The sequence below is a fragment of the Epinephelus moara genome, chromosome 16, assembly GCF_006386435.1.
Source record: "Epinephelus moara isolate mb chromosome 16, YSFRI_EMoa_1.0, whole genome shotgun sequence".
Lineage (NCBI taxonomy): Eukaryota > Metazoa > Chordata > Actinopteri > Perciformes > Serranidae > Epinephelus > Epinephelus moara.
The window spans coordinates 43,272,284-43,300,111 of record NC_065521.1 but is presented as its reverse complement, the minus strand read 5'-3'; the positions used below and the strand labels follow the sequence as shown (position 1 = coordinate 43,300,111).

The window sequence follows — 27,828 nt, the reverse complement described above, 5'->3', positions numbered from 1 at the left end:
GCTAACAGTTAGCCCAGCTAATCTACGATAACCATGTTATTAATTACAAAACATGCACACAGAAATAGTAACGTTTGTTCAATCATTGTGTTTATAGACTTTACAAACATCAGATTAGTCTAAACGGTGATATAGTGACGTGAAAAATGTGAGATAGATATATCTATATAAGTATATATATATATATATATATCTCACAAAGTGAATGGTGCAGATGCATTCACCGCGTGTCCATAATCTGGGCACAGTAAGACACAAAGAACAAAGAGGTTGCATTTAATCCCTTAATTAATCAGGTGTGTTTTGAGGCATTAACACGGTTCAACCAATCAGAGTATTGTCTCTTATTCGCTTTAGAAGCCACGCACTTGCCTGGATTTGGCAAATAGGAGAAGTGAGTGGTTTTCTGCTGAGTGAGAGCAAAAATCTTACGGCAGTAAAGAACTGTGGGAAATTTAAGCAGCAAAACTAAAACTGTAGCTGTGAACTTGTCGGAGACGATGAAGTTACGCTGCTCCTTGGGTGTAAATACACACAGCATCTCTCCTAATGGGGAGTCAAACAGCAGCTCTGCAGCTCTGCTCTGTTTACATTTTACAGAATGCCATTAATAATATCCTCATTAATGATGTTATTGTTTCACCCACCCAACCCATCTGTGCTTCTGTGTGTGTGTAACACACATTGTGAACTCTCCTTTGTAGGAACATCTTACTATCTGAATAATGCACCTTTTAAACAGCAGGAAAATGCTGCAGCATTCTGACTTTAGACCAGGTTTTTGTTCGTCAATGACTGATGAAGGTGTGACGAAAGAAACATTGTTTGCTTAATAAAGTTTTTTGCAAGTAATAGAAAATAGTTTGCATTTCTTCAACTATGGACTAGTTCCTCCTATTCACCTGTCTACAAGTTTTTGGAGGTGTGAAGGTGAGCCTTCACATTCAAGTGTTGGTCACTTTCTGCTGCTTCAAAACAGCAACACACCATCAAAGCGCCTGACCTCTTTTTAAGACCTACACACCAATGGGTGCACAGATGGGCACAAGAACATTTGTTACTTACACAACGTGGGCTCTGGCTGTGAAAATGACAACCTTGTCGATCTGAAACTAGCAATGACAACTCCACAATTATCTTCTTATCAAAAGTTTGTCCTCAAACAGTCACAGACACTCAAGCCACCAGAGATGGACCTCAGTTAAAGTTTTCAGAGTCTGATAAGCCCGTAACAATAGCAGTTTAGCTAAATGACTTTGAACTCTACATTTAAGTGACATTAGTATCACGTCTGTGTGTTAGCTGTTTCACACTGCCATCTGCTGCTGCCTCCTTTCACTGCTCTCTCTTCTTCTGCTGCTCCTCACTCATCACCTCCTCATTCATCCCCAAATTACCCACTCATGTTGTTTCTTTTCATCTCCTCCCCTCCTCCCTCCTGACCGCCTGCTTCCTCTGTTATTCACTCTTCCCTCTAACTACCGTGTCCTGTCCATCTCTATAAAGACCCTCTTCCTCTGTCCCCCTCTACCATTCTCTCACCGTTGCTCTGAGCAGCAGCGCCGGTTGTCAGGGAAACGGGGTGTTGCATGGCAGCGCCCAGGCCCGGGTATCCACGGTAACCGTAGCTGAGGCCGGCTCCGTTGATGTAGAGCTGGGTGTCCTGGGAGGAGAAGGCTGATGCGGCCAGGGAGTAGGCGGAGTGAGCGAGGGACGCTGGCTCCCTCAGACCCCCTCCACCGCTGGACGGCTTGTCCAGAGAGATCTGCTCATCCTGGAACAGGAAACAGGACGTTTCTTTTCAAAATAATGTACAGCAAGCTGGATGGACCAAAAATGTAACTGGTCTCAAGAACCCAGAGGAAGATTATCATACCGTCAGTCAAACGTTTTCTTTTACAAGTCAAAAGTCTCACTGAGATTAAAATCTTTTTCCAAGGCAAACCTATGGATCAAGAATTACAATAACACTTATAATATATGAACATGTTTGAAGTTTTCCACCACCTTTTTCACAACTTTTAAAATTCCCTGTTAACAGAATCTATGTTATTTAGCTCTGTCTGTGGTACCAACACGATAATGGCCCCATAACACCAAGCTGTTGGTTGACCGGTGGCCAATATCGGGCCTACAGTGAATTTTGTCGCCCCCGATTTTACACCGGCATCACTGGGTTATCCCAACAGGCACTAGTAAGCCCTAAACTGCTTTTTTTCGGCTGTTTCAGCGTGTCAAATCTGTGTCAGTGAATGCAATCACTCCGATTGTCAGTTCAGCTCAGCGTACGAGAACAGAAACAGAGGTGAGGAAAGCAACCAAACAGCTAAAGTCAACAGGGTGTGAGTTCAAAACAAACTTGTTAAATTAGGTAAGATGGTGTTTTTAGCTAGTGAGCTCTTTGGCAGAAACTAAACAGTATTTGTTATTGTTCTTCACTCAAAGGTAAGTCTACTTTATTCTTTCAACATCGGGTCTTTTATTTCAACCGAGAAACTGCTGTTTCATGTCACGATGCCAGTCAGCTCGGTGGAGTGGGCGGACTCAAAGGTCTGGACCCAGACGAGATATTTCTTTTACGGTGATTCTAAATAAACAGCTCTGTCCTGAATAGACCAGACAGAAGACATTCTGCTTTTATGTACATTAATCAGTCAAATACAAAACAAGTAATTCTTTTTCCCTTTCAAGTTTGAATTCAAACACACATACAAATAAACACTTACGTAATGGGCGTCGAGGCGCATCCTCTTTGCAGCGTTGCGTGATTCGCTCTCGCAGGCGGCAGCCAGGATGTTTTCAGCCATGGCTGAGGTGAGGTGAGGTGGAGTAGGACGGGTCTGCAGGAAAAACAACGGTGAATTATAGAGACAGGTTCAGCAGCCATGACTGAATATACAGAAGGACACCGACAGTGCTGCTTATGTTGTAGTTATATGCTGATTATATTAGACTGAAACAAGTGTGATTATTTATTGAACAGTGTACGACACGTTAACGACCACACCAAAACCCTCGGCTGGAACTGACTCGATTTTACTAGTGACACATATTCAAAGTGTGTTTGTGTATGAGAGGAAAAATACAAAAGAAAAGAACTTTTAAGAAACATCATGTAAATGGCATCCTTTGTGAACCAGAAAGGGCATTTACATTTGACAGAGTTTCCAGTTTTAATATTCAATGGTAAAAAAAGTTAAATTAAAATAACTTTTAAAAAAAGAAGCTTTTAATTAATGCAAGCACATCATTATTTATTTTAATTTTTTTCAGCATGTCTTATCAGTTTAATGTTACTGTTCTTTTTTTTTTTTTTTTAGCTTTTTATATTACTTTTTATTACTTTTTTAAAATTTACTTTTTTACTCTATATTAATTTATTCTCCAGTTTGCTGCAATTTTCTGATTTTGATTTATTGCAGTCCTGACTTTTTGTTTTCTATTAAACCATGTAAAACACTTTGTAACTTTGTTTTGAAAAGGGCTGTTTGAATTAAGTCTATTAAAATTATAATAATTATTATTGTCATCATTATTATTATTATCAACCATACAAAGTTCTCTGTCTTCTGAAATAATAATTCCTATGTGATGTTTGCAGGTAATAAAAGAGCCAATGAGAATTGTGTTTGCCTATTTTATACCTCTGCAGCTGTGTGCCTTTGTGTTTTGTGTGCGCACCTCATGTGAGCACCAGACATATATATTACTGCAGCAGATGGTCCATAGCGTGTAATTTCACACATGCATTTTAAGACCAGAAGTGTTCAGAAGCTGCACCTCCCAACTTTGATGTCCAATCAAACAGCTGCTGTCTGCAGTGCCTGGTGCATTGTTACATTATGTCAGTAAGCTTTTTCACAGAAGTATAAATTAGGCATAATGTTTATGAGCAGATTGGACTGACAGACAGTTAGTACTGGTACATTGCTTTGATATCAAATGTATAAAAGCTATAAAATCCCAACAGGCATCCTTCACTATGATTATAGAAACTGATGCCAATTGGATCTGTAGGCAGACTGCACCTCCCTGATGCCTCCAGTACTGAGTAGTGTAACATTGTGCTTCACCTCTGGGGGGCAGCAGAGACATTTCAATGACTGGCTCATCTTTACAATCAGTGTGAAGCAGCCTGTTGCCTCTCAGACTCCACACAATGTTACTGATGGGTCAACATCACTAATTTTCCCATCATGCACCTCTCCTGCATCAGTACAGTAACATATGTGATAGCGCTGCAGCTGATTCTGCACACTAAACTAAGACAGCCAATTTATTAAATATGCAGTCAAAGGTGCAATACACTGGGTACCTTAAAGTATAAATATAATTTTAACTCTGGTTTTCCATTCACACAAATCCATTCTCACTTTCAACATTTCATCCTGGTGCAACTCACTAACCACCAAACACAAAACTCCCCTGCATAACTAATCAGGCCAGCAAAATAAGCAGCTCACCCCAAACTCCTCCATCTGAACTGTATGACCCCTCAGTGATCAGGGTGGCTTTCCTGATCCTTCTCAGCCCCTCCACCACTCCCTCCACTTACTGCCATCAGGCAGATGCTACAAACTCCCACTGGCCCAGAACAACATCTACAAGGGGTCCTTAATTTCCTCTGCAACAACCACCCTGAACAATCCAAAACAGACACTGCACTTTAACCTGCGTTTATCAGCTGCTGTTTAACAGTCCTTTTCCATAATATTTGTTTTAAATGTGTTTTGAATGTGAATCATGTGTACTGCTGAGCCTTGTCGAAGAATTTCTGTCATTCAGACAATAAAATGTATCTATCTATCTGCAAAGACCTGAATTCAAAATGTTACTTAAAGTATTCATCATGCAGCTCGGCTGATTCAAAAGTGTTTTTTATCACTAAGGAAATATACCATAGGAGTATTTTAAAGGGGAACACCACCTAAATTAAGATTTCCAATGTGTTATTTCCATGGCCTCGGAAAGTTCGAACAATATTGTGAACATGAAGTACTCGATCTATCCAGAAACCAGAGAAGTCAGTCTCAAACGTGATGTCATAGGGGAGCTGCTCCATAGACAATCAACGTGAGCCTGATTTTGTGGACCCACAGAAAGTTTGTTTTATTTTTTTTTCTAATACCAAAATGAGCTTTATTCTATAGTAGTGCTCTCAGTACTGAAACCGAAAATGTACCCATTTACTCCGAACATTTCCCTGGGTGCTGTCAGTGTCATCTAGAAAAATTTTCAGCTTTCATTGTCTATGGAGCAGCTCCAGACTTTAGAGTTTTAGCACTCTAGTTTTTGGATTTGGGACAAAGTTGTTCACTTTAACAAATATTTTCGAATTGCCTTAGGCCATAGGAATAACACATGAAATTTAAAATTGGGTGTAGTTCCCCTTTAATGTCGACGTTCGTCAATGTGGATCTAATTGTAGATATTGTATACTACTGGGTCGCTTAGAATTAAAGTACTCCATCATATCATATCAGCTTATCCTATGTTTTTGTATGTAAAAACTAAAGCTGTCAGATAAAGGTAGTTGAGAAAAAAGTACAATATTTCCCTGTGAATGGAGCAGACAGATGCAAAAATGGAAATACTCAAGTCCAGTTTTGACGTACTAAAATTTTACTTAAGTACAGTATTTCAATACATGTACTTAGTTACTTTCCACCGCTGAACTATTTTAAGACAAATGTGATACCTCGAGGCTCGACCTCAGTCACTGGTTCAGTATAAAATTTAAGTTCTCCAAGAAGACGTGGAGGCAGTGACAACATCTGACCTCTTCATGAATTATTCTGGATGATTTAGATCCTCAGCACCTCAGTGAAGAACGATCTGACAGCATGAGGGTTCTTTGTCTAAGACATTATTATTTTTTAATCACTTGCAAAGATCACATTGATTAATTATCTGTCACTGCACACACCCTGCTGGTTCCTGCTGATGTCGTGTTATCAAGTGTGAGACACATTAACAGCACACATCTGTCACTTAAAGTCAGTTTGTCACTTGATGTGTCTTGACATTCTGCACCGTGTCACATCTGTAAACTGAAATAAACTGACTGGAGCGTGCTGTTTCTATAGTTACAGCTCATTTACAGGCACATTTTGTCTTCTTTTCACAAAGATGGTAATTGTTGCTGGTCTCCTGGTGAAGGCTGCAGCCTTTTATTAAACAAGACAAATACATTGCATTATATATATGTAACAAATATCAAATTATTGTTACTTTTAGAGGTTAAAATAACTGTAGAGCACTCAGGGAGCAAACACCAAGGTAAGACATGTTATTTTAATAAAATTAAGAGTCTTTCATGCTGCATCTGAATAAAATGAAGAAAAACAATCATGATGATTTTTGGAGAGTAATCATGATCCTCTGAATATTAGGACTTTGGACACAAATGATATGTGACCAATTAATAAAAAATAACTACTGCCTTGCAGTTGTATGCCTCTGCCAACATGCCAAGTTGCAGTTTACATCCATGACAGTGAAAACGTGGATGCTTCACACACAGAAGATCTATACAGTCAACACAGTTTCAAGATTAAGGTCACCAATTCAGTATCTGACCAAATGTCTCCCCTTCTGTTCCTGAGATATGACGTTAAAACATGATGATGTCACAGTGAAGCTGACCTTTGCCCTTTTGGATATAAAATAGCATCGTGACATCGTTCTATCCTATTAGACATCTGTTCAAAATTTTGTCAAAATTAGCACATGGATTCCAGAATTATGGCCAAAAACATGTTTTGTGAGGTCACAGTAACCTTGACCTTTGACTACCAAATTCTAATCACTTCATCTTTGAGTCCAGGTAGACGTTTGCACCAAATTTGAGGAAATTCCCTTAAGGCCTTCCTGAGATATCACGAAATCAAAGAAAAGAGGTGGAGACTGATAAAGGTCACAGTGACTTTTGACCACCAAAGTCTAATCACTTCATCCTTGAGTCCAAGTGGATGTCTGCATCAGATTTGAAGAAACTCCATCAAGGTTTTACTGAGATATCAGGTCACAGTGATCTTGACCTCTGACTAAAATCTAATCAGTTTATCCTTGAGTCCAATCAGACGTTTGTGCCAAAATTGAGGACATTTCCTAAAGGCCTTCACGATGAGAGAGACATAAGGACACAGTGATCTTGACCTTTATTTTCATATGTAAAAAGTAACCAAAGCTGTCAGATAAAGTTAATCCTTGAGTCCAAGTAGATGTTTGTGCCAAATTCGAAGAAATGCCCTCCCAGTGTTTCTGAGATATCGCCTTCACATTAATGAGACAAGGTCACAGCGGCCTTGACCTTTGTTTTGATCTTGACCTTGATCTTTAACCACCGAAGTCTTATCAGTTTATCGTTGAGTCCAACCAGACGTTTGTGTCAAAGTTGAAGAAAATTCTCTCAAGGCCTTCTTGAGATATCACATCCACAAGAGTGGGATGGACCAATGTACGTACATATATACAGACAACCTAAGGGCGTGAATGAGATATCGCATTCACAATATAATAATGCCTCAAACCACGGCTTTCGCCCGACGTGGAAGAATAAAAACTGAAGCTGGAGATAAATTTCAAATAGTTTTGGCAACTACTTTGAGAATGCAAAAATCTTTTATAATGTAAATATCTTATATATAATTTCATTCTAGAATTTTATAATAAAAATCTTTTTATAATGTAAACATACACAAGAGCAAATGTGTTTTTGAGAGAATAATTGGTTTTATACACTGGTGAATGTTAGCCTTATAGGACAGCACACATAAACATACCACACTTATTTCTAAACAATCCAGAGACAGCATGTTCGTGTGTCGACCTGGTTTGACAGAAAAGTCTGGAACAAAACAATTTTCTGTCTCTTAAATTCACCTTAATTCCTCCAATCTGTTTATTCCCTCTTGTTCTGTATCTGCATTTGCTTCTGTGTGAAGTGTTTTGCCCGGATCTGAAAATTCTCAAGGCACTTAAGCACATATACTAACTGAAAGCTTTTGTTCACTCTTGTGCACACACAGTACAGAGATACTGTACATGCTGTACAGAATAAAAACCACCAGGAAACAACAGAAGATGTCCTCTAGCTGCCTGGTTCCCGCAGGACTGACTGACAAAAGAAGCAAGGCCAGTGCTGCATTATGGGCTCTGCTCTGAACATGTTGCTGATCAACCACACTCCACTTATATAAACTGTACAATAAAAAGAGAACATCAGAACATAACTGGATGTTCAAGATCGTTGGCTGAACCACAGATGACTCACACTACCTCAACAAGCTACACTATTCATTCATTTATTTATTTATTTGCAAACCCATTTTTTCCCATTGATTTTATTGGTCACATAACTTGTTCTACACATGTAAATAACAACTGAAAACTCAGAACTAAAATTTGAGTCTGAGGAGGAAAAAGCTGGCGAGAGATTCTGATTTAGTCACATTACCTTGAAGAACACGTTTAATATGTGTCATATCTACACTTAGGATGCAGATGAGGCTGACGCAGTTAATGCCACTGCTGAAATATCTGCAGAGTGAAAAGGGAATTATATGTCTGTCGGTCTAAAAGCTTTCTGAGAGCAGGTATCATGTCTGCAGCACAGAGCTGATCACACTGTGACTCGTCTGTGCAGCTCCGACTGAATTAAAACAACTGTCTAATGCTGCATTTAAGTCATGTTGGAACAAGCATGAAAAGGATAAAAACCAACTGCATTTTGGAAAAGATTAAATTCTCATGGAGAGGGTTTGAAAACAAATTCTACCACATCTGCCTAACTAGCCTAGTTTAAAAAAAACATGGTCAATCACATCCTTATATCTTCCCAGTCTCCCCTTTTTTTATTTTTATCTTATTCTTTATTGTTTTATATACACTAAAAAAACAATAGCTAGAACGATACATTTTATCTGTAAAAACTATATTTTGCAAACGTGTTTGCTCTACTTGTGCCTTTTTCTATACATGCACGACAACTCACCCTTTAGAGTATTTTTGATTTTTGACTTGTTGAATATTTTCTGTATTTTTGTATCAGAAATTCAGTTTTCACTTTTATACTACTGCTGCTGTTTGTTTAACTTTAAAAACCCCAATAAAAAGAGCTGAACAACAAAAGGATAATATGTCACTGCTGCAAATTAGAAATATTCACGTTAGATTTTTAGTAACTACAGCCATCTGATACAAATACTTATACTACTACCGCTGTTACTACTATTATTATATTGTTACTGTAGTCCTTTTAATGTGTTACTTTCAAGATATAGGGTGCAGGATCTTATTAATAAAAATAAAATAACCTGGTATAGAAGTAATCCCTCCCAGTCATCACTTATGACCCCTGAAAAATGTGTGGTGGTGCATTTTTCTGCAGAGACTCTGCTCTCTGCCTGTTTCTTCTAATTTTCTTCTTACTGACTGTGTTCTGGGTGTTTACGGGTGTGTACCTCCACAACATGAGGTCGGGACTTCATAAAAAGGTAGCAAGCAGGTGCCAGACTGTAAGCAGCACGTATCCAAGAGACACAGGGCCAAAAAATGCTATTACAGTGAGGTGAAATGCCAAACGATAATGACTCTGAGGTTGGCTTTTACTTTCACTTTCACTGGCGAGCGTCTTTACAAACAGTAACCACAATCCTGCATAGCAAATATTGTGATTATTGATCTCTGGCTCCATTCTCTCTCCATTCTCTAGTTCCAGCATTTTGCTGCTTTTTTGTTTTGTATAATTCTAAACTGATTCTAGTTCAGTTTTGGACTGTTGGTTGGACAAAACAAAACAATACCTGGGAAATATAATGTGCATATTCTTCTATAATCTGACATTTAATGGAGAACTCATTAATAGAGAAAATAATCATCTGAATATCTGATAACAAAATAATTGTTAGTTGCAGCCCGACTTTGCTAACAGAAAATATGGAGTTGTCTATTAAGACAGCCAAGATGCCAGACGGAAATGTTGGCATTGTATGTTTCTGAAAAACCAAGAATATGTGATATTATTACTTCACATTCATATCATAGTAACGTTTATACCGAGATGTAGTATATGAGCTGACTTTTTCATCAGGAGGAGGAGGAGGAGGAGATGAAGGATGGCGTGGCAACTAGGTGAGATGCCTGTCAAGCTGCAGACCACTGTTTGAGACCACGTGTCAGTGACCTGTCGCTGTGTTTCCTGCCAGGATTGTGCCTCCAGAAGTATTTTAAGCCAAATCGTGATCTTTTCCTGACCATAACCAAGTAGTTTTTGTGCCTTAACCTAACCACATGTTAACTGTGGCGTTGTTGAAACGTAAAGAAACATAAAGTTTATAGAGGTATCATATGAAATGGAGTGGAATACAAATTATCATTATATGCTGATGATTTGTTATTGTATGTAACTGATCCCACTGCTTCTATTCCTGCTGTTTTAAATATTCTGGAGAATTTCAGTTCCTTCAGGTTGTAAATTAAATTTGGGGAAAAGTGAGTGTTTTCCCGTCAACAGTGCAGGCAGTTTTTTATTTTGATTTGATGCTTTTTTATTTGTTCTTGTTTTCATATGTATGTATATGTATATGCATATATGTAAATATTTTAAAAATGAAAATTGTATACACCTGAAGTATGGTATTCATTTTCAATAAAAATATTTGGGAAATATAATGTTTCAATGTATCGGCTACATAATCATATAAAAATGTAACATATCGGTTTGCAGCAATGTACGATGCCAGCATTTTTTCTGGCGGCTGGGTTGTTTAAGACATCTTGCTTACAAATACACAAATAAACAAACGGGTACAGTACCTCCATGCCGTTCTTCTTCATGCGTCGGCAGGATTTGAGGTAGGTGCGGATGCGCTTGCGGGCGCGTTCCTGGAACTCTGGGAACTGTCTGCTGCAGGACTCGATGATGGCCTGGATCTTCTCCTTGGGCTGTTTGGAGATGGGAACCATCCGATCCAAGTTCTCGTCCACAAACAGACGCACAAACATCTGCAGGAAGACAACGCAGCTGTTAGAGAACAGATATATACTCTGGGGCCCTGAGGGGGGAGTAATAAGTAAATCTTAAAATCAATCCTAAAATGAACGTGCAGTCATTAAATTTGGAGTAATGTGTTCTCTATTATTGATTATTGCTAGAAATTTTTTGCTGCATGTTGAGCAATTTGGAGTCTTTTAATTGATTTCTGATGCATTCTTGGTAAAAGACCACTGCAGTTGTCCAATCATGAGGAAATAAAAGTATGAATGATAGTTTAAGTGTCATTAAAACTCAAAATGACTGGATGATCTTGTTGGTGTTTCTCAAATTTGAGGTTTGTGAGAAACTGCCAAACTTTTAGACTTGTACTGTAAATGCAAAACTCATAACAAAGTATTTCTACACTGTGTTACTGCTACACACTTCATCCACCTCTGTGTCTGTATGTGCATTAAAGCGGCACTAATAGTTTTCTTGGTCACATACAGACAGAGGGAAACTGACCAAAACACATCTTTGACATACTAAAGCCTTCTAAATTAGGATGGTGGACAAATTTACACGTCTATAAAAACATTTCCACTCATTTGGAGTCGTGTTTCTGTCCTGCTGATTAATCTAAGTCCAGAATTCTCTCTCTTTATAGCTCTGGTTTTGCCTCCTCAGAAATATATCTGACTCTGTAGCTGCTTGATGTTTTGCTTTAATCACCATTTAGTTGCTACCTGTGTGTGTCTGCTGTTTGGTGCTGGGCAGGAAGTGTACAGAGGGTTTATCAGAGCTTGTTTGCTGAGAACAGCTGCCTGCTGCTGGAAACAGAGTTAATGATGAGTGGAGAGACTGAACCAAACAGTAAATGTGGTGAAAAACCAAAACAAGGAGCTCAGAGAGGCTAAAGGACTCCATAAGAGCTTGAGAGTTTCTGTGGGTTCATCAGCCTTTATAATTACAATTGCCCTCAGCAATTACACGTAGTAACTTGATCCACTGTTAATATAAAATAAAATATATACAGTCACCCTTTCTGTATGTCCTGTGTGTTCTTTCATGTGTATTTTGTGGGTTTTTGTGTTTTTCTGCCTGTGAGTGTGTGTGATTAATGACTGACGGGTTTTAATGGAGGACCAGACAGTCTGCTCTTCAATATCTTTTCTTTACGAATATAAGGAGACACCTTATTGATCCCAGCGGGGACATCATGTGAGATCCAACACACACTGTCTCTGACTTACATTGAAGGCTTTTAGTCTCTCGGGATCGACTCCCTCTGTGTCGTTGATCTTGTCGTTGTCGTCGTGGTCGTCATGGTCGTCGTCGTCATCGTCAGGGGCGACCTGGCTGCCATGACGCCCCGTGGTCAGGTCCTCAGCACCCAGGTCCATCTTCATGCTGTCGTAGCTGCCACCTGAACTGTACTGGGGAGACTGAACACACACATGATGATGATGAGTACTACATGAGCCCAGAATTAGGTCTCTTTATCTATGCATTGTCTCTTTTTTACCATTTATGAGCATCACTGTTTCATTGTTCTAGGTGACTTGTTCTTAATGAAACACTACTTAAGAGTTTCATTAGGATCTGACAGCTTATCAATGAAGCGGCCTTTAAACACAGACATTTAGGTCTTTGATTGAGTACGGAAGCCCTGAGAGACAAATGAGAAAAAAAAAATTCTAAATCTGATCTAAATTGTTTTCTCTTCTGTTTATATGACTTAAGAACAAGTGAAACAGGTTTTGCCAGGAGAATTGTTACATTAAAAAAATATCATCTGTGAAAACAGGTGAAAAGGTTTTGGCAAGTGAATTATTTTTGCTGTAATACTCTTTTTGCCCACAAGAGGCTGAAGTGCAAAACTACCTCATGTTCTAAACAGGACTAAAAGCATTCATGTTTTCTTCCAGGTGAGCTCGAAATAAAATACTGTAACATGCTAACACACAATATATGTGTCTTGTGTTTGAAGTACATTGAAAAATTAAACTCACTTGGAAGAAAACATGAATGCTTTTTGTCATATGTAGAGCATTAGGGAATGGTGCACTTCAGAGTATTGTGGCTGAAATGAGTATTACAAAGACAAACATAGAAAAATGATCCTAGCTTCTTCTACCTACTTCTTTTAACTTACCAGCTTAAGAGAGAAAACACTTTTAATCAGAAATAGAAAATGGAATACCACAATTTTTCTTCTCACTTGCCTGTCAGGGCTTCCGTACTTGAGACACTCAACAGACATCATGGAGGAAATATCAGCCTTTAAGAGTGTAAAAACTTAATTTGTGTTTGGAAAAGCACTGTACAACAATTACAGATTATTAATCAGTAACTACTGTGATTATCAATTCATCGTTTTGAGTCACTTTTTTAATATTTTCTGGTTCCAGCTTCTTTAATGTGACGATTTTCTGCTTTTCTCATCATGTTAGTTAGACTCTGGGAAAGTGGGGTGGTCATTTTCAACGTTTTTTAATGTTTCATAGAGTAAAACGCTTCAGTGAGAAGATAATCAACAGATAAATGAATAATAAAAATGAGTGACCAATTTAAGTTTAAACTGGTATTAAACTGGTTTGTTCTGGTTTTAAACTGAGTTACTGTGGCCTGGATGCTAATCAGCCACTGAGTGCAAATATTTAACATAATAATTTTTTAGCATGTTGCCTCGTAGCATTACCGTCCCGGATTTGAACCTTATTCAACAGGAGCTTTCTTGTTTGAAATGTACATGTCATTATGTCTGTGCTGGTTTACTTAGATTGTGCACAGACATGTCGGTTCGGTGAAATAGAGACTCAGTTGTCTGCAAGATTGAATGTGTCAGCCTGTTTATAGTGTACATGTTGGACTCCAGTCCTTGAATAAGGTTGATGATGTCAGATTAACAACACAAACAAACAATCACTTGTGTGTAAATGTGTGCACAGCATGTATGTCTGATGTGTGGTCTCACCTTGCCCCCATAGTCCCTGCTGTCTCGGTCCAATCGCAGCTCGGCGGTGTGTGTATGGGACTGAGAGTGTGTGTTGGGAGTGTGTGCATTATGTGTGTGCGGCAGTGGCAGAGGCAGGGCAGGGTGTGGAGCCAGGGGAGGTTTGGCAGCCAGTGGGTACTTCCTCCGGAGCTCCTCAGGCGCGTTGGGGTGCAGAGCGCCAAGCAGCGCCGCAGCCGCCGCCGACACAGTGACGGGCAGGTGTGAGGTGGACAGGGGCAGGCGCTGAGGGGGAGGGTCACTCAGGTTCATCGGCTGCTGGTCCTCGGACGATGAGGAGGAGGAAGTAGGCGTGCTGAAGTCCAGCGGTGCGGGGCCACCGTTGCCATTGACGACCTCTGTTTCCCTGACGATGGCACCGTCCGTTACAGCGGAGGAGGGAGGGGTCAGGGCAGGCAGGCCGTTCCCACTGCCGCTCTCTGATGATGAGTCCTCTGAAAGGAGACGGAGAGGGAGGGGTTAAATTTCACAGATTGACAAACACATTTTTCTGTTGCTAAACTGTTGTTGCTTCTTGTTTGTGATGTTTATTTCCCACCCTGCTTCCAGCAGCAGATGAGCACACAGCTGAAGCCTTGTGTTCAGTGGGATGTGATAAGAGACTTCCTCACATTAACAACTGATGAAGTTACAGACACACTGACAACGAGAAGAAACAAGCTGCAGCTCATATTTATTATTACATGTGGACAAAGACCTACAACAGACTGTGTGCTCTGTGGGTCAAACATAAATCTACATACACAAATAAATCTGTCAACATTGACATCTAGGGCCTGAGGCTCAGTCCACCTAAATCACACACACAAAATCACATCTTCTTAGTAACTTGTGGTACTTAGTCATACAGACAGGTGAGGTTTCAGTGTAACGTGCCCATATTCTCACATATCAATCTCACAGACATCTGCCAACACCATAATGCAGTGGGAGCAGAGTTGACTTGACATCCCGTTTTGCCGTTTCAGCCTGGTGCACAAGCTAAATGTTTGATTTAATGTAAACTGGCTGAACCAGCGCTTGTCATTATGACACGTTTCATTATGACACATATGACAGATTTAAAAGTGGCCTACATCAGCAACCTTTGCTGATGGCGTCACAGCGTTAAATCCAACTTGTATTGCATTAGCAACAAGCAACATGACAATGTGTTTGTTTATTAACGGACTAATGGAGCCACTAGTGTTTGACAGGCCGTGAGCTGAGCACAGCAACATGAAGGAGATCGAACTTTAGTGAGGATGGGAGGGGCAGAGCTGTGCATGCTGTGTTTGTTTACTAGAAAGTTAATGTGTTTTTTGGGGTGACAAGACAAGACAGAGTTAATCTCTCAAGAAAACTAAGAGAGAACTGCACCAATATGACAACTTTTTGGTTTTGAAGTTGATGATTAAGGTGTCTTAATTGGCTGCCTATGACACGCTTTGCTGTTTTGAGCTGAACTTTAGATAGACACCCTCTTTCAATTTATTCCTGTTGCTCACTTTGAAAGCTTTGCTATGAACAAGGAACTGCTGATTCATTAAGTTACAATGAGACACTAGCACACGATATCTTCTTATTTCACACAAAAATCAAAATTAGGTGGAAGCTAGCTGGAGGAAGATCGCCAGGGAGCTGAACGTTTCTATTAAGCTAAACAACCATCGCTAAAAACAAGCTAGGCTACTTGCTGTTGGTAAAGTAAATATCGCAATATCAAATGTGTGGTTTCTGTCTGAAAAGCACAAACATAGGAAGATAGCAAGTATACAGTAGCCATGTGGTGTCTGTTGCATGACAGACGTGCATATTTAATAGTTTAAGTGTGGATAGAGAACTCCGATGTTACTTGATATGACCTGATAACCAGAGGCTTGTTTGCATCTTGTCTCACTCCAGGGTGGCTGCTGAAACAAGTGCTCAAAATTCGATATACTGCAAAATTGGCCTTACATAAACTATGCATCTGTTACTCTGCATGATCCACAAACCTCAGAGTGAACAGTTAGTTAGTCAGCATTAGTCAACTAAAGAAATAAATATCCCCAAACCAATGCACATGAAACCAAAACTATCTGCACAGAGTTAAAATGTGTTTTGTTTGTTTTTTTGTGTGATTCGGGAGAAATAATCATTTACCAGTCTTGGAATATGTCCTTACATCCTTTTAAAACAGTTTTTTGCTCTGTTTGTCTTCTGTGATTTTATACTTTGTGGGTTGTACACTTGCTTTATATGTTGTCCTCTCTGTCTCCTATGTTTCACACTTTCTTGTCATATTTGTAATTTATGTTTCACTATATAAACAAAGTTTGCCTGCTAATAAAAGACATGTTTCCATTCTTTTCCTCGAGGCTTTTTATCAGCACAAAGACACCCAAAGAAGCTTGTGATTCTGCTCTCACCTCAGGCCGCCTTTAGATCATAACAACTGGCTGACTTTAACATTACATGAACATAAGAGAGGAACAACTTATATATTACTAATACATAATTTTTGTATGTTGGTGCATAAAGTACATGTGACTCATGGAACCTCACTGGTGTGACGACAGCATAAATACAGCATACAAAGAGACTGATTACAGAGAGCTCTTACTCTGCGTGACTTAGTCATTAACATTACAGATGTCACATAATTGCTGTTGTGTGTGTGAGTCCTGAATACACACATAAATACTCTGTATACTGAGCTACGAGTTCAGTTATTTTTACTGCCCAGCAGATGGCAGGCTTCCTTCATGCAGCAGCCTCACCCGTGTGAGTTTCTTTTTAACTGCCTCTGCTTCTGTTCTGCTCTGTGATGGTTCATAAAAATATTATTTCGCAGTGCGTTCCTGTTGGACTGCATTATGCTGTATTTCCCTGGGTTTGTATTAAAGGGGAGAAAATATCATTTACACCTCAGAGTATACTGCAATCCACTGTGAATACACAACAAACTACAGCCTCACAAATCATCATTCAACACCCCTCTGACTCAGTCTCAGCTTGAGGTGATATTATGTGCTGCAGAACAGTTCAGTTTATTGTGTACAACCTAGGGCTGTACCATGTCATTTTGTTTTACATTTTAAGCTTCTGTTGAGGTTTTCCAGTGAAGCTTCAAATGTCTGTCATCATATTTTATAACATCATCACCCCAAAAAAATTGAAGTGATTCATCTGATTAAATTTGTATTTTTCCAGTAATTTCTATGAAATCAACTAATCACTTAACGAATAATTGTAATTTCTAGTGCTGTTAGATTGCAGCTACAACTAATCTTTATCCACAACTGTGCAGAAATACAACATTTAAACATTATTAATTCATTCTCTGTAACTTCAGTGTTGCAGGGGCTGGAGCCTATCCCAGCTGACATTGGTCCAGAGACACGGTACACCCTGGACAGGTCACCAGACTATCACAGGGATGACACATAGAGACAGACAACCATTCACACTCACATTCACACCTACGGACAATTTAGAGTCACCAATTAACCTGCATGTCTTTGGACTGTGGGAGGAAGCTGGAGCACCTGGAGGAAACCCACGCTGACACAGGGAGAACATGCAAACTCCATGAATAAACATAAAAAAAGCTGTGCAGCATTCAAATGTTGGTTTAAAATTCAAAGTTTCGAAGCTTTACACAATTCAGTACAGCTCTGATACAGCTAAGTATTTTTTAAGTGAGGAATCATTTTGCAGAAAAAGCAGGAAATATCTTCATTTCAGCTACAGCTGTGTCACAGCTGGAATGAAATTGTGAGACAGTTACTGTCTTCCTGTAGCCAGCAGGACTGCGACAGCATGACACGAGGAAATAATCTCCAAACTGTCTGCTGGTGAAAGGAAAATAATAAGTCCTCAAATTATCAAAGTACTCTGAAGCCATGGGCTGCGCACTGACTGTTGACGCCTTCCTGGACACCAGCAATTACAATGAGGGTGAATAAGATAACGCTGTGGCCAAAAAATGGTTGTTTCAGCTTGTGTTGTTTCCAGAGCTGTGGTTTTGTGTTCTGAGTGAAATGCAGTGAGTCCTCAGAGACAGAGCGAGACTGCATGCAGCTGCTGTGGAGGCTATTGTTACGGGTCGAGTGGAGCAGTGTCTGTTTATTTGATTAAACCCATGCAGTCTGCAGCCTGACCAGACAATAACACAGTCAACAGCCTGCATTATGACCGACGCCCCTCCCCCACCTCAACACACCACCACCGCCTCATCATCATCATATTCATTACCAAGCTCGTCTTCCTCCCACTTTATCTAAATCATGACAACATCCTCTTCCTCCCGTCACCAATATTAATGCCACCTTTTTACAGTGGACACAGCGTAAGTCAATATATGGATTTCAATGAATGAATAATTTCACTGAAAGTTTGCAGTTAGCTCCGTCTCTCCTGCTCCATCACCTACACTGCCACCTAGACCCGAAGTTCCCTTGTCGGCAGTGATGGAAAAAATATCTAGATCCTTTCTGTAAGTAAAAGTGTCAATACAACAACATGAAATACTCTATCACACTATAAAATGAATACACCTCCAAAACTCCTCTACATATTAAAGTCACTACCAAGTGATATTCCTGAGAAACAATTTTGAGCCTGGGACAAAGTTATGTCAAGGTTTATATGGAATGGTCAACGGCCAAGAAACATACGGGGGTTATGGTGCTGCCAAACCGAGAGGAATATTTTCATGCAGCACAAATTAGTAAGGGTGTAACGATCCATCAATCTGGATCGACATATCGATTCAATAATCAACAATCCAGTAGCATCAATGCAAAGTGAAAACATAACTCTATATCGTCATCTTAAGGATCTACACTTGTATTTTGAAAGTCTGTGTCACCATGAAACAGCTGCATGCGGATGGCAAACAGCCGAGAGAACGACGATGAGGATAATCGTATTTACTCAGGAATAAATCAGCAGTGTGGAAATAATAGGGGTCAACAGACAAAGCACGTCGTACAGAAACAATGCCGTTATGAGATAAAATACTACGTAATGTTACGTGCCTGGAAGGGCAGCACATCCTGCTGTATTCACACTACAGCAATCCCAATCTCCTGAATCGCATCGTATTGAAATCGTATCGTGGCAGACTTTGTAATATCAGCAAATATTGTATCATTGTCCAAAGAAATTATATGATATCGTATCGCGATGAAACCAGTGATTTACACCCTGACAAATTAAACCAGTAATTTATTGGTGTGCTGAGGACTATGAAGCAAAATGGAGAAATCCAGAGCAATATGTACAAGGAAAAGAAATTCAAAGTTTCATCAGAGACAGAGATTCAAAAAGGATTTACTTCAGCAGCTCGATGCTGTCACTCAATTAACGTTACAATTGTGATTTAACCTGGTATGAAAATATAGATTAGAGAAAGTACTCAGGCTGCTTCAATGAACAGCCAGTGACAAATATTTTATCCCAGGTACTCCTGACCAAAGGTTCAAACAATGGATTCCAAGTTGCATAACACAGTATTCAGTACACAATAATAACAGATGGAAACGCTTTGAATTTTCAGGAACTGAAAGTAAATTATACATTAAACAACCAGGACACATTCAGATATTTGCAACTGAAGGACTTTTATGTCAGAGAAATAATGCATAATAAATTAGAGCCATAATTGGAATTTACCATTAAACGAAATATAGAACAATATCTACATGATACCAACATCTATTAAATACCCAAGATGGTCAGTCCTTTATTACACCCAAAACTAAGAGCAAATATCTGTCTATAGCACAACCATGATAGAGAAGATGTGGGGCAATAAATATGGCTCATACCCATGTCGACCACTTTGACAATATGACAGGAGGAACTGTGTTAAAAGAAGACAGATATTTATTGAAAATCTTGTGGCAGTTTATAAAGAGGCCATCACATAAAGATGGTACAAAGCAGAACTCACCAACACATGACAGATGAATGGCTGAAAAATGTGAATGAAATGTATGATATGGAACTCACAGGATAAGAGCTGAAGAGGAGCGACGTCGAGAGAAATGGGAGAAATGGACAATGTTTACATGTCAACGACAAGATAAGAGACTGAATCACTGAATGTGTCACAGGGATGGATGAGTTTGTGAGACGGGGCTTCAGATCTTTTTGTGTCTTTTTTGTTTTGATTTGTACTCCTTATCCCAGGGTTTACACTAGACTTTTTTTTGGGGCAACCAATACGACTGTTAATATTCCAAAAATCCAGCAATATAGAACATCTACTGGACATATGTTTTAAATAGCTATATAACAGCCTTCAAATGAAATAACCTGAAAATTAGCAAATGAAGAAGTGGTGTATTAAATAGAGTAACTAATCAGAATATTAGTAGCAGAGGCAAAGGAGGAAAAAACTCAGTGTGGCAAGTGTCGTAATAAATCACCAAGCCTGCTATCAACCGTCTGGCTCACCGTGGTGGAGTGAAGTGTATCTCCAGTCTCTACATGGTCTTCCTCACGAACTTCATCTGTAATGCCGTCACCTAGCTACACAAAGCATGCAAAGAAGAGGACCGTGACCGCTGTCGATGGGATGATAGTGCTGAAGAGGCGGGGACGCACTCTGTACTGCTACGGTGGATAAAAAGATCCATCTGTGATTAAAATCTTAAAATCTGGTCTGCATAGTATAGATATCACATAGATTACACAACACTGGGCTATTCAATATACTATTAATGAATTATTTAATTATTTGGCATATTTCCCATTTGGCCATTTCTGCCTGACAACTACACGTGATACCAGCAAAATGCCAGCTAACATAAACCATGTACCCATCATGTTAATGAAAGCTTTCAGTTGCGTAAAATGTCACCAGATACCACAGTTGTGTCTACATCCATTGGCTACTTTTGGTGGCATGTTGGCAGACTGAACTGCCAACTCCATACATGCATCACCCTAAACTTCACCACACCTTAGATTGTATGGGTTGTAGCTGTTGCAGTAGTGGGCAAATCACACGTAGCACTAAATAGAAGAACGCTTGCAACATTGGCTGCCAGCAACACCGTACAAATAGTCATGTTTTCTACATCTGGGTACAAAATGAATCCAATGCAGATATCATCTGAATGGAGAAGTTAAGATACCGATTGGCCCTAGGTATTTTGATCAATACCTACCAAGCCTTCTTTTTCTCTTGTGAATTACTGAATTATTCTACTTCTTTAGCCGTCTCAAAGACAATCAAATAAAACATTAAAAAAAATAATAATTCCCTGGCTCACCTGGGCTTAATCCACTGACATATTCAACCAGCGATGATAGACTAACCAGCTAAAAGGTTGGGAGCCACTCATCTACCTTTCTATCAGTCTTTTCCATCTACCAACAGATCTATCGTGATTTCATAAACTGTTGCCAATTAAAGCCTTAAATGGACTCTACTCTCACGAAACACTAAAGAGAAGGGATTTAACTGGTGTTAAATGCTTCAGTATTTATCACCAAAGCAGGTTCAACATTGTTTTCTCTCCATCTCCATTTGTATCTCTTTTCAGACAGACAGGCTACTAAATAAGTGATTGTGGAATAAATGGCGTGTGCCAAGCAGGCTGGCAGGCAGGATGGATGCCTGTCCGCCTGACTGTTAGGTTTTATCGTTCTGAACAGACCACTGGTCTGTATACACACACACACACACACACACACACACACAGTGAAGCTCTACCTCTGCAAAGACACAGAGAGGAAGGACGGAGAAAAATACACAGACATTTTTTCACAGTTTAAACATCAGCTTTCGAACAACTTCCAATTTAATCAGAGCTGCTCATTTATGCAGCACAGCATTACCAGCGTCACAAACGTACAAACAGATGGAAACATTTCGACTGATGAACATAGGGGAGAAAGTGAATGAGACAGAGCAGAGAGATTGAATGAATGAATTGAAATGGAAACAGAGAGCGGCTCCAGTTGAGGAGAAAGAGAGGAAAAAAGCAGAAGAGGAAGAGGAGGTAATTTGAATGAGTCAACAGCACCAGAAAAAAAAATGCTGGAGCTGGACTGTAAGGGAAAGAAAGTGATGCATAGAAAGGGAAAGAGAGAGGGGGCTGAGGATGGTATCGACTGTGTCATTCGTTCAATGGGGGGAGGGAGGGAGGGAGGGGTGGAGCCCAAACCGCTGCATGGAGAGAGGGAGAGATGGGTGGAGAGGCACCGGGGTAAAGAGGGAGAGGGCGATACACTGTCGAGGGAAGCACAGCCAGGCAGAAGGAAAGAGGTCAGGAGGGGGGTGGGAGGAGGAGGCGGAGGAGAGGGTCATGGCTCGGGGGTGGGGGCAGCAGGAGGAGGAGAGAGAGGGGAGAGAGGAGAGGATGAGGGAGGATTGAAATGGGGGATGGGAGGGGGGCGTGCGGCGAGAGATTGAGTCGAAGGGACAGGCACGTGGGAGAGGTTTTTAGATTTTTATTGCATCATCTTTGACTCTCGTTATTAATATTAAATTGTTAAAGTATATCTCAGGTTATCAGATATTTGTTTGTTGGATTGCCTCGTGTAGAGTGTGAGTGTTGTGATGCGCAAAACATGTGTTGTCTGACATGTTAAACATTGATTTGGCCACACTGTACTGTAATTGTGTTTGTGTTAATAAAGCATGAATGTAATAATTGGGCATGAAGGAAGAATAAAAGAGGGAAACGAGAGGGAGTGAGCGCGAGGGAAGCCCTGGGACCTGGAGGTAGGAAAGCATGGCAGAGTGTATTTATGAGTGTGTAAGGAGTATTCATGCGTAGAGGCGAAGGCCAACCTAATTCCTGCTGCCTTGACACAAATCCCCCCTCAGCAGCAGGACCACCGTCACTGCCTCTGCATCTCTCCATGACTGTACAGTGAGGGATCTCTGCCCTCCTCCTCCGCTTCTGTCCATTCTTTGCATTTGTCTCTTCTCTCTGTCCACGCCTGCCAAACCGGGAGCGTCCCTCTTGTTTCTTTTTCATATTCTCTCTTTCAGACACACACAAGATGCTCGTCCTCGATCTCTATTCCCCGTGGCACTGTGCCCTGCCTCTCTGTCTTGTGTGCTCTCCCCTATTCTGCCAGGATCACACCTTATGATATGAGCAAGACAGACAGCGGTATGATTTAACAGAAGTGGGGTGTTGGGAAGGAAAAGCACAGTTGGATCTTTTATCCTGTGTATCCTTGTGGAAGACTGCTATCCATATACTTTAGTGTAATTTTGAGGCCACTGAAGTGACTTTCTCCATCTCTTAGTGTTTCTAAATGGAGCTCCTGAAGCAGTTCAGATATTGGAAAAAGTTCATGTACTTGCATGATTCTTTGGGGATGTATCTACATGGTTGAGTCAATTCTGATAAAAGTGCAAACTAAACATATGACTGACTGCTGTAAACACCTGTACCGTCCTGGTGAAGCAGATTAGCTGGATTTTAAAGGGTTGGGTATCATTACTTGGTACCTTAATAACACAATATCAAATACTGTAGTGACTAAACGCCTCTAGTCAAATGATAGCTGCATTCAATCCTTATTGCACTGAGGGTCTGATCCCGGACCATCCTGACCAGGACAAGGTAATATTCAGTTGTCCACATACTTTTGGCCATATTGTATAGTCTGAGGATGTTTACAGCATTCTACATACAGATGCGTTGGTTGTTTGCAATCCTGATCCTGGAAGTCTGCCTCTTGTCCTTCTACATGTCATGGAAATTAGATAAAAAATGCAAGCAGCGATCGGACAAGATTCAACATGTGCTCTGACGTGTCTCTTTGGCTGAGATGCAGCATGAATTTAAGGCTTGGTGACCCCCTGAATATGACAAAGTGACCATCCCAAAATGTCACAGTCAGATTCTGGCATTCTACATCCTCCTCCACGTCTTTTTATCTGATCTTGGAGACAAAAGTTTAATACCCTTCTCTGCCCTCCTTCTTTCTGCTTTTATCACCTCCTGCCCCCTCCTCCTCCTCCTCCTCTCCCTCTCCTCTTCAGCCTGCGTCTCAAAACAACAGCCCTCCTCCCTCTCTCCTGTATGAAATCATACAGTCAGGGACATCCTCTGTATGTACAGTAAGCCTGTGTTTGTGCGTGACCTTTTCTAAATGCAGCAGACAATGACAGTAAACATTTGCTCTTCAGTAGAGTAACTGTGCTCGGTCAGGATTAACCACTTGAAAAAGACGACTGTAAAACAGCACATGAAATATTATCGTTCACTTAAATCCGTCTCTCCACATGAGAGTCATGACACCAAAGTTCAAGAGTTATGACGCAAATAAAACAGATTCATTCAGCCACACACAAGAGTGCTGCACAATGTACTCATTCATGCATACGGCTCTGTACAGAGTTACACATTACATGATGCTCACATATAGACTTTAACTAATGTGTTTACATGCACACCAGTACTGGGAGTGCTGGGAGTGATCAGCACAGGGACATATTTCAGTTAGACAGCCTTTTCATGCTTCAAAGTGACGAGGTGATTTCCATAAAACAGTTCACTCTGGATCCTTTAGCAGCTTAATCTTGGAAAACTTTATGTTTTAAAGAACTAAATTTGTCTTAAATGATTGTCTAAACTTTTGTTTTGATCATTTTCAGCTTGGGAAACATCCTGACATGAAATGAGCGTCACATTAACTAAAGTAAAGATTTCAGATTCAGGGTTAACTTAATGATTATTAAATTATCAATCTTGGAAACAACATCTGATGCACAAATTTAGCATACTTAGCTGAAAAGCCAAGTAGCTACTAGCTTGCCAGCTAGCTCACTTTATATCGGTCGCCACTGCTGTGATAAATTTCTCTGATGTGATATTTCTAGGGCTGCAACTTACCATTATTTGCATTATTAGTCTGCAAAATAATTTATTTTAATTAATAGTTTGGTCTGTAAATGTGAAAATTAAAAAGAAGGTCCACAGATTTTCTAAATGTCTCGCTTTGTCTGACTCAGATGTCCAATATTTAGTTTGCTTTAAATAAAACAGAGGAAAGCTGCACATTTGAGAAGCTGGAACCTGGTAATGTTCATGATTTCTTTCTAACAATCACTTAAAACGGTAATTAATTTCCTTAATATTTGTAAATTAATAACGTAATCATATCCACTGTAGATATGATGGGATTTGAGATTTTTGAAAAAAAGATTGTTGTTTAAAATACACAGTTTCTCCACTACATAGCTACTTCCATCTTACTCCTCATAGCTCCAAAGCTCTTACAGAAGTTCCATTTTTAGTCGTTTATTCTTGAAGCAATAACTGAGTTATGTATTATATAAAGTCTGGGAAAAAGTTGCTATGGACATCCTGACACACTCTGCTGTCCTCCATGAAGGAGCCAGCTACACACTTTTCAGAGCAAACTTTCAAACCTGCAGAGCCTCTTAAGCCTTTACCTTCACTGTTCATGACTCAGCACTTGATGACAGACAAAGCAGAGTTCGTTTCTCAAGGACACACTGAAGTGAGGCTCCAGTGAGATCTTTCACTGTCTACCTACATGACCACCTGTCCTTCACCTGCTGCCAGCTGCCCAGTCGGCAAAAGAAAATGTTAGCGTTGTATGTTTCTGCAAACCACAAATACATTACATTTGTATGTTTCAAATGTTTCATATCAGTGTTTATAAAGTGACGTAGTATATGAGCTGACTCTGTCATTGGGAGGAGGAGGGGATGCTGGATGGTCTGACACCGAGGCAAGACGCCTGCCAAGACACAGACCACTGTTCAAGACCAACAAACAACAAAACCAGTTCTGTTTTAATGAGTCAACGCTGTGTGTCCAGCAGCTCTCCAGCCACCAAATGTCTGTGTTTTTTCAGTGTGATTAATGCCATGAAAAGCAGCTGTCATTGTAGGGCTGGGTGACATGGCTAAAAGTTATCACCATAAAAACTGTTGATGTTAAAACAGTTGATAAAAATAATCACGGCTCTAAAAAAAAAAAGTCAAATCACTATTTCTTTCAAGTTTTAAATCCGACTGTTAATCGTGGTTTAAACGATTCTTTACTGTCAGAACATGACGACAGCAGAACAGCAGAACATTTCACAAATCTGAGATGGACTTAAACAATTGTAATCAAAATATTGTCAATAAATAAAACAATAAATAGACAAAGAAATCTTATTTTGGGATCAGCAGTATGAAAACATATTTGTACAGAGGGTTTAAATAATTTTGTGTTTTAGCTGACAATGGAAACAGAAAAAAAATCTCAAAAGTGATCAGTGCCTTCCGTCCAAGTTTTACACCCACAGTATGTAATTTCTGCCGTTTTCTCAATCAAAACATTAACAAAAGACGGACTTTGATAATGTGATGAGGTATTGTGGCATCAATTATTGTCAGTGAAAATCTATCTGATGTGACTGAGGCAGAAAAAATGTTTACGAACGAGGAAATGTAGGTTAAATCAAGTCACGTTATGTCATATCATTCTAATAAATTGGCAAATTGTCGGTCACGCTAACTTGCTAACTTACAATTTGCATTAGATGAGTTGATGAGTTCATTATATGGAGGATTTATCGAACATTTATTTTATCTCAATAGAGGAAAATTATATCAAGATAACTATTGTTATTGTTTTATCGCCCATGCGTCATCATGTTTCCTGCTGGGATTGTGCCACCAAACCAGGTATTCTAAGCCAAAACATGATCTCTTCCTCACCATGACCAAGTGGTTTTTGAGCCTAAACGTAAACACATTAACCACAGCCTTGTTAAAGAGTAATGACACATACATTTTCAACATATCTGCTTCATAATAATGTATAAATATAAAGTATCTGTGGTTTGCAGAAACGTATAGTGCCAACATTATTTTATGGCTATTGGGCTGCCATCCTTCCCCTTCTCCCCCCGTATCTTTTCCTGTTTCTTTATCCATCATATTTATCCTTGTCCTTCTTCACCTCCTTGTCACCCTCCTCATTCACTCCCTCATGTTCAGTCTCTGGGTGCAGGACTGCAGTGACTGTGATGCATGGCAGTGTTTAGTGTTTCCCTGCAGCCTAAGGGGCACCAGGTGTGTTTAAGAGGTCAAATGTCCTCCTTCGTCAAGGACACACACACACACACACACACACACACACACACACATAGAGCTAAAAGCCTATGTGTCTCCAGAGAGAAGCAGGACAAGTGGACCAAGACTTTGACAGTCAATCACTGTTCAACCCACAGTCCACTGGGAGGAGGAGGAAGATGCTGCATCAGCTAACCTGGCAACACACATCTCCATCAATGTGTGTGTATAAGTTATTGAACAGGTGTGTCTCTGCGTATTTCTACATGTTGTAGGTTTCTGTGTTTACGGCTTGCAAACTGTCGTATTAACTGTCAAGCTGTTAGTTAGAAGAGGCGCAGAGGGGGAAATGTGCGCAGGGCCTTTCACACACTAAATCACACTCGTCTCAGCCTTTTAAATTGACTCCACTCTCTGCTTTGTCACTCACATAAAGGCTGAAAAAACACACCAAGGTTGAGAAGGTACAAAAAGCATCAGCCTGCTGCCTCTTAGTTCATTATGTGAACAAGAGGATGAGGAGATGCACAGGGAGCTGTACAAAAATGTGTCAAAAGAAGCTGTTTCAAAGTCAAACTGTCACTCTGGATGTTGAGCTCAGTCTCTTCTACTAATGTGATCAGATTCAGGTTTTTTCCCCGAATCTACTTTGTTCTGAACTGGCAGCATCTCTATTACTGGTAATGGGATTCTCTTCTTAATCACACCGTCAGCTGACAATTCTGATCTAAATGGTATAAATTTTGTGCAGTGCAGCTTCATGTAAAACCAAAAGCTGTAAGTAATAAAGGGAAATAA

General features: G+C 40.0%; 1 protein-coding gene across 2 annotated transcripts in view; it reads right to left on the bottom strand.

Moving 5' to 3' along the window:
* The window catches only part of LOC126402875 (nucleolar protein 4-like), a 245,629-nt gene that overhangs the window by 10,888 nt on the left and 206,913 nt on the right, over window positions 1-27,828 (bottom strand). For both annotated transcript variants that reach the window (XM_050065193.1, XM_050065194.1), the window contains 5 exons: window positions 13,956-14,428; window positions 12,232-12,423; window positions 10,819-11,007; window positions 2,727-2,840; window positions 1,543-1,774 (listed from right to left, as the gene is read on the bottom strand). In XM_050065193.1, coding sequence (XP_049921150.1) covers window positions 1,543-1,774; window positions 2,727-2,840; window positions 10,819-11,007; window positions 12,232-12,423; window positions 13,956-14,428 — 1,200 coding nt within the window. The remainder of the gene's footprint in view (window positions 1-1,542; window positions 1,775-2,726; window positions 2,841-10,818; window positions 11,008-12,231; window positions 12,424-13,955; window positions 14,429-27,828) is intronic.